The 10,500-nt window shown below is 47.5% G+C and overlaps 1 protein-coding gene across 1 annotated transcript in view; it reads right to left on the reverse strand.

The window, feature by feature from the left end:
• LOC311254171 (ankyrin repeat and fibronectin type-III domain-containing protein 1-like) overlaps positions 1-9,309 on the reverse strand; it is a gene marked incomplete at its 3' end in the record, with an annotated part of 16,231 nt that extends 6,922 nt beyond the window's left edge. Inside the window, exons 1-4 of the mRNA XM_084384568.1 lie at positions 9,044-9,309; positions 8,334-8,459; positions 3,544-3,739; positions 606-816 (exon numbers count right to left, since the gene is read on the reverse strand). Of these exons, the coding sequence (XP_084240694.1) occupies positions 606-816; positions 3,544-3,723 (391 nt within the window). The 5' untranslated portion in view covers positions 3,724-3,739; positions 8,334-8,459; positions 9,044-9,309. The remainder of the gene's footprint in view (positions 1-605; positions 817-3,543; positions 3,740-8,333; positions 8,460-9,043) is intronic.
• Between the last annotated feature and the right edge of the window lie 1,191 nt (positions 9,310-10,500).

Consider the following 10,500-nt stretch of genomic DNA (forward strand, 5'->3'; position numbering starts at 1 on the left):
CCGGACATGAACTCTACACTCAGACGTCTGCAGCTGAGTTTCACACATCAGTCGAACACTGTGGCAACAAAGACTCAGATGGTGCCACGTCTTTTAAATCAAACCGTCCGCGACCGATCCAACAAATCAGCTGAGCAGCTGAACAGGGGAAAGCTAACCTCCTAACTAGCCACATGCTAGTTCTCTCCACCTGACAGACGCTGCTTCAGTCGGCCGGTACAAACCCACCCGACCCGAACAAACGTCCTTATGATGCTGTTCTTTTACTGGTCATGTGTGAGCTGAACACTTTACGTCTGCAAACTATTCAAACTTCATCCAACAAAGACTGAACATGATGAATGTGACCAACCAAACACCTGCTGGAGAGTTTGATCGGCCGCTGCATGTAAAAGAATATTTCTCCATTTGAATCGATCAATCAGAAAACAATCAATCAATGATCATCGAGCGCAACAATGTGAAGGATACGACTGACTGGACTTTACAGAGAGAAGATCAGATTATCAGACGGCTGCAACTAAATTATTGTACTGTACTTCAGTCTAGTACTGAAGTGCAGTACTGTACTTCAGTCTAGTACTGTGGCAGCTGTGTGTACTCACAGTGTGGACTCTCCTTGCCGCCGGCCTTCAGCAGCAGTTTGGCGATGGGCGTGTTGTTGGTCATGATGGCGATGTCGAGCGGCGTCAGGCCCTGACTGTTGGGGGTGTTCAGGTCCAGCTCGTCTGCTGAGAACTGGTAGAGGAGGATCTGCACCGTGTCCAGGTCCTGCTGCTCCACAGCCTCGAAGATACAGTCACTGCCCTGCATGGTCTGAGGAGAGGACAGAGGTCAGGGGCAGGAAGACGCAGCAGGAAGCGCGGCAGGATGTCTGTCGCTGATCTGGGCTCAGTTCTGCCACACAGCCGTCAGCTGACTGTGATGCAGGTAAAATGAACTGTGTTCAGTTTGTGGAGGCTCCTGATGTCGTTGAGAAGCCAGGAGTTAAATGGTTTGGTCATTTGTCTCTTTAAATGTGTTTATTGTTAATATTTCTGACTCTGTTGTGCTGTAGAGCCGAGTCAGCACCATGTGTTATGTCTTTATTTTGAAATGGACCGTATGCACTGACTTCCGGTCTGGTTCGATCTGCTCTGAGCAGGTCGACCCGGCTGCGGTCCGCTCCAGCGACAGCGTCGTGCCGTGACGGAGGAATCTGGGTGGTGAGAATTGTACGGAAGCCCTGAGGGTCAAGTGAGACGTGTTTTCTTCGGGTGATCCGTTTTCTAAATCTGATCTGAGACATCTTCTCTCCGATCGTATGTGTAAACAAGAATCAACACTTTGTTTGTTAAGCAGATAAATGAGAAAACAGGTTTTACAGACAGAAAACAAACGACGATCCTGAAAGTGGATCACCAGAAGAATAAATGCTCTCTGGCCCCTCCGGGCTTCTGTAGCTGTGATCCAGACTATAACTGGACCTCATCCATCATGAATTGTCCCTGTTGAACTGTCATATTACAGGAAATATTTAATCACTGTGCTCCACTCACCTGGTTACCATGGTTACCAGATGAAAGTGCCTGAAGCACAGATTTGATTTCTTGACAGTTCGCTCAGGAGCAGACTGACCACGTTAACGCACGGCCATCAAGTAACCATGGGAACAAGCAGGAGAGTGAGGACGGTCTGTAGTGACTCCTCCCGACCACTCGTTACCAACACCTCGTCTTCCAGTACCAACATCTCCTCAAACACCGTCAGCGGTTTCACGTTATGAACGCAGACACGCTGGCTGCGACAGCGGTCTCTGGCTTCAGAGACTCGCTGTAACTTGGTTTCACAGAACGTGACGCAGACAAGATGCCGGGGGAGATTTACAGTGCACTGATGTTATTATTATTAGTATTATAACAAACTTCATAGTTGGACTGAAACACGTCCTGCAGCTGCCAGAACCTTGTCACTGTGTTTCAGAACCACATCTGAGAGAACACTGAAAAAACAGTACGTCGGCTGATAGATCGATATCTTGGCGTCGGTATTGGCCCCAAACATCACGTATCAGAGCTGAAATGAGCTGAACTCTTTACTTCACTTCTACGTGTTCGTCGAACAACACCAGCTGTTGTGCAGGCATCAGGTCTCCTCTGTGACGCTGGTCTCACAGAAACATCAAGTCCAGAAGGTATCAGACAGTTTTATAACACATCTAGACATAAAAAGGCCGAGACAAGACTGAGTGACAACGTTCAGAGAGACCGACGGCGAGTTACTACAACACTTGTAGAAACAGGTGACGACTGGGCTGCTCACACACAAACAACAAACTTCGGCTGTTTTATCATATTTTTCCAGAATCCGACCAGAACAGAGCGAGAGGCCTTCAGCTGCCAGCTGCCAGCAGCAGATAGACGCTCATATGATTAAAATTACACCGGCAGAGATGAATTTAATATGGTGGCTGAGATATAATTGGAAGATAAGTAAGAACATTTAAATGTTGTTATTGTTGTGATAATTAATAACTGATAACTGATGAAGTGTCAGACCTGCTGCTCCTCTCCTGCTCCACACACCAGAACAAACTCCAACATGGAAACCTACTCGTCAGTAAACCCCACTCGATTTTATTGAGCTCATTTTGACCCTTCTGGTCTGCCGTAGCTCTCAGATGCATCGTGCTCTTTGCCTTTTGTTTTTTCACTCCCACTCTCGTACGTCCCTCCTCCCCCGACGGCCTCTCTCTTTCATGTCTGCTGGTGTGACTGGTCTGTAAATGTCAGCACGCACACACACACACACACACACACACACACACACCCGTCACACATGGTGAATCTGAGCGACCAAATGTTTCTCAGGACGGACGTGATGATGGAGATGATGATGATGGAGGAGCCAGCTGAAGAGTGAGAGTTGACACCGAGTGTCCTCGAGCAAGGCACTCGACCCTCCTCTATGATTTACTGATCATCTGTGAGAAGAACAACCGCTGCCCGAAGACAAACCGCCTGACAATGTGCAGCGGCTGGAGGCGGCGGCCGGGAGCTGGAGTGGACCATGTGACAGACGGAGCGTGGAGGCTGTGCAGACATCAGCGTTAACAGAATCAGTGAAGAACTTAACGAGATCTTTATCGATCGTTCTGTCTGAGACGAAGCAGCTCGGCCGGGTTTCCCCCGACACGTAATGTTTTCTTTCTTTGTGAACACGGTGAATCATCGAGACGCTGATGACTAACACGACTGTTCCCAGACGAACAGGTTCATTATGTTCAGTTCTGTTCAGCGAGGCTCAGTGATCTGCCGAGTCTGAGCTGGTCCAACATGTTCTTTAAATCTCTGATGACAGTACATTTGGGTTACCGACTGTTTCTATGTCGACGTGGGCTCAGGAATGTCGGTACCGACGCTTCATCTCTCCTTTCAGAGGCTTTGATATGAACCATTATTTTGAAAATTCCCTTCCAGTCAAGTGACGAAGGCCAGGAGCTCACCGTCATCACGACTCAAACACCAGTGAAATGTTTCTGCTGCTCCTCTCCCGCTGACTCACCGAGGCTTTGCGGAGGCGGTCCGTCTTGCCAAAGAAGTAGGCATCTTCGAAGGAGGAGGTGCTTCCTCGTAGCTTCTCCGACAGGTTCCTGTAGAGGCGCTTGGCGGCGTTCGGGGAGGCCGGCCCACCGGGGCACTTCCTGGTCTGGGACAACTGCAGGTTCTGCATCTGTTGGGTCATAACACCTGGGAGGCGTCTGCTGGGATGGAGAGACAGGTGGAGGTTAGAGGACTGTAATGAATAATCTGGATCTCCATCAAAACATCACAACTGATCTGTTTTAATACAGTTACAATTATTTCATGCAGCTGGTTCATCAGTCAGGTGACAGAGAGGAGAGACGTGTGTTGCAGCTGTAAACATGAAGGAACACAGGGAAGTAATGAAGTACAAATACTTCATTACTGTCCTTCAGTACATGTCTCAGGTATCTGTACTGTACCTGAGTATCTCTGAGACTTTCCCTCTCCACACCTGAACACAAACATCTGAACTTTCTCCTCCTCACAGCTTCAAACAGCCTCGTTACTTTAGTTTGATGCATTTGAGGTGAATTATGGATTATTGTTATTTGGCGTCATCGCACGCCGCCTTCCCAACATCACAGACTGATGTCGACCTATCAGAGCACATCACGCACGGCAGACGCAGCGAGACGAGACAAAGACGTAAAGACGTGAACAGACAGAGAGGGAGGCTGAATGGGGAGAAAAGGCGTGTTAGTGTCTCGCATCTGCAGAGAGTTTCTTATTTTCTCTCTTTGTTGCTGCTCGGGACGCTTTACAAACCCAACATGTGGCTATTTGACGTCCTGGGAATGAGACTCAACTATCAACTATCTGTGTGGTGCGTTCAGGAACAGCTGGGACAAATCCTACTGACTCTACCTTTAACTTTAATAGTCTTTGAATTATGTTAATATGACGTGAGCTTCAGTTAGCTTTGACCACAAATGTCCTTCAGAGGGAGACTTTTTACTCTGATACTCTGAGTACATGTCAGAGCCTGTACTCGATTACTTTTACTGGAGGAAAGAAGCTGTAGTTTTTACACAAGTATCTGAACGTCTCCTGGAGGAAACGATGAGGCACAATTCAAATGGACATACAAATGATTTGTCCCTCCTCGTTAACTTCTGTACATATTTTTGGGAAATAAGCTCCTGTGGTCCTCTCTCCTCTCTATCAAGGGACACGTCACTGGGATCACTGGGACACAAGGGCATCACATCCTCAGTTCATGAGGGAAATCACTGTACTCATGTGAATCGTTTACACAGATCGCTTCCTGAACCGTTAGCAGAACAGAAATGATCTCCACATGAGAGATGTTTCAGTCCAGCTGTTCAGACCCAGGTTACACAATCCCAGAACTTCAACCAGGAGGAGCCGGGTGTGTTTGTGTTGGAGGATCTTCTGCTGCCGCTGAGACCATCAGCAGCAGAAACACACGACAGCACGGACAGAACATCATCCAGCCTCGGCAGTGTCCTCGGAGGTTTTATAACATCAGTGTTTCAACACGCAGTAAATCAGGAGTGCGGTCGGCCTGCTCGGCTCTGCTGCCTTCAGCTTCAACACTGTCACCACAGATTGCTTCAGTTTTTCATCCAGCACCTAAATGACCCCGTCGCCTCCGGCCATCGCTCATTCTCTATATTACGCTTGGACAAATTCAACATGTCACTGTAATGACACGACTGTCAGAAGAGGCTTCTGTGGGGGATCTGATGAGGGTTTGATACACGACGTACAGTCATGACATCAGTCAGAGCCACAGGACGCAACGTTGCTGTTTGCTGTTGTCTCTTTGCCGCCCGTCACAACAAGGACACAAACGCTTTAAAGGCTGAAGGCAACAAAACAAAAGACGGGTGAGCGAGAAGCAGGAGTTTGGTAAATCTGAGAAATCCTCGGTGGTCCTATTAGATTTTTGAGTCCCACTCCCAATGTATCAAATGCAGATTCGTTGGGATGGCAGCCGACCTGACTGTGACCGATCAGCGAGACGTGTTTTCACTCCACTGTTGGTATCAGCTCGACCTGTGAGACCAACAGAGCAGCAGGTACCGGCCACGAGACAAACAAAGGACAGACAAGAGCCAGTTGAATCAAGCTGAGCTGAGTCTGTCAGTGATTTTAGTGTGGATGATCCAAAGAGTAACGTATTGATCAGCTTGGGCTCGATTAAAGGGAGGGTTAGCCCTAACCCACGACCCGACAAACATGGAGGCTGAGACCGAGCTGATACCAGTCGGAGGTGAAATGAGACACACGGCTCACACAAGACGATCAACGCTGCACAGTCAGCCTCACTGAACACAGTCCATTACGTGTGTGTGCAGACCGAGCTGTTAAACACAATCAGCTCCAAAGTATCAATCTTTACCCCGATGACACAACGAGAGGCTTTAAACTGTTAAACAGGAACAAATCGCTCTTATTATGTGTTATATAACTCACTGTGTGTGTGTGTGTGTGTGTGTGTGTGTTAATGAAGAGGAAAACAAATTATTCGTCACCCTCGTAAAGTTTACACAGTTTACGTTCTAATGTAATGAAACTAATTAAAACTTCCGTTATGTTACCAGTTAATTATCATCTTGATCTTCATCCATTCACACACAGCTCCGACCCACTAACCACCCCGAACACCAGGAATAAAATAATCCCACAGTTACTAAATGAATCCATAAAAAGCTCTCACACTGAGGCTGTTATTGAGCCATTAATCTGGATTTAATCGAGTATTTAAGGAAAAACTAAAGGATATTTCTACACTCACATGCTCAAACTGTACAAACACGAGCTGCTGGTGTCTGAAGAGATCGTTTCCGGACCCGACCACACAGTTCTGTTCTGTTACTCCTCCTGAGGCTTCAAACCAGAACTGTGAGACGAGATTCAGCTCAGCACCGATCGGTGAAATGTTCACAATGTTGCGGCTTCCTGTCTCGAGCTTCATGTCATTACTGACTTTTACATGCAGCAGTCGTTTTGCATTGTTTCAGTGTTTGGTCTCTAAAAAGGTGAAAAATGATGATCAGTGTTTCCAAAAGCCCAAGACGTCCTTAAGCTGTCTTGCTTTGTCCACAACCAAAGACATTCAGTCCACCGTGTTAACCCTGTTCACACTGGACAAGAGTTAACAGACGACATCATGTGATTTAGAAAATTACCACCAATCAAAATACTCGACAGACAGAAACACAATCGTTCATTCGACCAGCGTGTTTAGGAAACGAAAACTCTTCCACCAGGAAAACACACAAACTGAAAACACAACTGAAACACGCTGCATGTTCAGGAGAGTGACAGAAGTGCTCCAGGCCTGTAGGGGGAGCTCTCTCCACTGAAGAGGGACCCTCAGTCCTGCTGTGTGTTCAGTCGGGATGCAACAATATTCAATATTTTATCGAACCGTTCAATTCGCCCTGTTAGGTTCAAAACACAAAGGCAAACAATACAATACAACACAGTACAACACAGTACTACAATAATGTCTGCTGTTTAACTTGATTGGATACTGCATATGTTTTTTATGGAAGGTAATTAAGGTAAGTGTTACATTTTTATAATAAGGTTTGTGGTTTGACTATATCTGCTTTTAATTATTTTAAATGCCTCCGCCAGTGTGAGTAGTTTTAATTAAGATATCGAAACCGTACCGTTACCGTGGCCCAAAAACCGCGATGCATACCGAACTGTGGGAAAACTGTACCGTTTTTAAACACATCCCCAGTGTTTAGCTCCGCTGTTAGCTATTAGCTACGTTAGCTGTTAGCTCCAGGCCTCCAGAAACAGCTCCAGGCTTTGAAGCCAGTTTTCATAGTGGTCAAACTGTGTAATTACACCGTTTTATGACGTACTGAGGCCCAAAAACCTTTTTCCCACAAGCCATCACAACTTCCAAGACGGGACTCGTCAGAATTTGAGTCATTAGGTCCAGAAAGATTTGGAGAGTCTAGAAGAAGAGCTGCATTATTATTCTATCCCCACTCAAGCTGGCCGGTGCTAAACAGGAAGTTAGCCAGCTCAGTCGGTGGAAGTCTGTCGTACGCTCGCTCTGTGAGAGGATCAGGATATTTTTATGGAGCCATTTTGGCTTCATACGAATGAACGAGCTCCGCCTCCACGGCTGCCTCCAGATGTAAGTATAGACAAACACACTCTGCTGCTCACCTGCTAGCAGCTAACAGCTAACAGCCGACGGCTAACTCACTCTTGTTGATTTCAGTGAGCGCGCTGGTTGTGACTGACACACACACACACACACACACACACACACACACACACCTCATTCGAGCACCAAACGTGGATTCATCCGCCGCTGAAAATAGTCCCCAACAGGCGCACTACTTCCTCCTGTTTGACACACGTGAACTGTTTTCAGGTCAGCAGCTGAACCACTTTTATGAACCAGAGCTCAGGGTGTATTAAACCACAGGTAACCATGGCAACAGCACTGCGACCTCAGCAGGTAACCAACACACTTTAAGATAATAATGGTCCTAAAGATCACTGGTTTGTGTCCTGATCACCAGTCTGAATTAATTTGTCACTTCGGTGGACGACTCCAAACACTACATTACCCATGAGCCTCAGCTGCTGTTGCTATGGCGAGGAAGCCAGTCAGAGAATTAGAGTACGGAAACAAAACGAGACGGCTGAAGGTTCAATCAGGACTCTCCACCTGCTCAGTGATTGGCTGTTTGTTGTGCAACAATGCAGGTGTGTGTGTGTGTGTTTGTGTGTGTGTGTGTGTGTGTGTGTGTGTGTGTGTGTCCTCACCTGTCCAGGCTGAGTGAGGATCGGGGGATTCCCGTGTACAGCAGAGGCTTCAGGTCTTTAATCAGAGCATCTCCTGCTGGCCTCTGGTTCCACCTCTGAGCCAACCGAGAGATCTTACTGTCCGACCTGACACACACACACACACACACACACACACACACACACACACACACACACACACAGAAGAAGAGAGGGGTTGATGAAGACCTCCTGACAATAACTCCACAGAGAGAAGAAAGTCCTCTGCAGGAGAAGATGTTCTCACACCTCCACCTCTCCACCACAGATCAAACGCTCACTGTGAAGCATGAAACGCAGCCTGGATTCAGGTTCAGGATTTATTCATGTCCTCTCCTCCTTCACTCTCCGTCTTGTCAAACTGTCACTCTTCACGGCGTCGTCACGACAACAAACACTTCACTGCGGCGAAAAGAAATATTTCATAAAGACTTGGATCGTTTCATCAAACGTCTTCTGACGGACTCGGCTGCGCTCCGACTCCACGCTGGACCGCAGAGAAACAAACCCTCAAACTGGATCCCAGTGCACCTGAACCGGTCGACGATCCTGCACCACAACCCAAATAAGGACGAGACACCTGTCAGACACCTGTCAGACACCTGTCAGACCCAAACTGAGGCAAAAAAGCTGCTTCACAGCTGCTGAAGCAGAATGTAAAACTTCAGAATTCAGGCAGCAGTAATACTCACTGCAGAGACCAGAGAGGATCTATCCCAGCGTCTGAGTCTCCTCCGCTGGGTTAAATCTCTCTGTGTGCTGCCTGCTGGCTGCCTCTGGCTCTCTGGACCTCTGGATCATCTCCAGAGGGGGAGCAGAGACTCCGGCAGCCCCAGATGTGATGCTCGGTCCTGGGTACGTGTGAGAGAGGGCGCTCCTATCTGCTCCCTACTGTGGAGCTCCGGCTGACTGTGCTGAACACCTGTTCACCGGCGAACGCATCGCGACACATCGGCATGTGCACACACACACACACACACACACACAGCAGAGAGCGAGAGAGTGAATGAGAGAGAGAGCGAGAGAGAGAGAGAGAGAGAGAGAGAGAGAGAGAGAGAGGAGGAGAAATAATGAGATACGGATGTTTGAGAGGAGAGCGAGGCTGGATGTGTGTGTGCATATGTGGGGGGTAGTTGGCGTGCCCAGTGATATGACACACACACACACACACACACACACACACACACACACACACACACACACACACACACACACACACACACACAGTATGGAGGAGGGGCAGCAGCTCTGAAAGGTCTGAGAACAAAAAGGAGAGCGAGGGGAGGTGACAGTGTGGAGAACAGGAGATTAAATTTACTGACGCTCGGAGGAAACGAAGTCGCTGCAGCAGATTTACACTGTAAAAAATGTAATAAATTAAAATCTGAGTTTGAGGAATTTAAACAGAAAAACGGCAGCAGGATGTAAAAAAACTCCTGTTCGAGTCACAGCGTCCTGTTACGAGATGAAGTGATAATTATGAAACGTAATTATTGTTTTAATTTGTAATTCAATTTTAAATAGTTTGATACATATTTCACCATCGTTTGCTCGATAACTGACTGTCGTGTTCGACCGCGGCAGTTTTAGCTCGGTGTGATGTTATCATTGATAGTTGGATGTGATGTCACCGTAGAACCAGCTGTAACATTTACGACTCAACGTTATTGTCACTGAGCTCGTTTACAGCACGATAACAAACGGATCATTGTCTGATTCAGGGAGTTTCCAGATTATTCAGGTGGTGTAAACGCACAGTGAGATGTGCTTCATCAGGTACATATCTGTTTGCTGGACTGAGCGCCGGCACACCGTTAATCTGGTTACGTTGATGTTGTTGAAGCGACACCGAGCTTGTTGACAGCAGCTCACAGGAATCACCTCGTCGCCTCGCACCAGTCCAGTTTCTGTTCCTGAGCTGAATGTAATGACGTCAGAGAGTTCAACCTCTGACCTTTAGGACGTCACACGCCATAACGTCATCATCGTATCCTGTCAGACATGAGCGTGACACATTTGATTCTGTGACCTTCGACCACCAAAATCTAGTCGGTTCATCCTCGAGTCGTAGTGGACGCCTGTACCCGGTTTGAAGAAATTCCCTCAAGGCGTTCACAAACAACACAAAACACAAGTTTTCAGAGGCTCA

This window comes from Pagrus pagrus (genome assembly GCF_965226575.1).
Source record: "Pagrus pagrus genome assembly, contig: HAP1_SCAFFOLD_513, whole genome shotgun sequence".
Lineage (NCBI taxonomy): Eukaryota > Metazoa > Chordata > Actinopteri > Spariformes > Sparidae > Pagrus > Pagrus pagrus.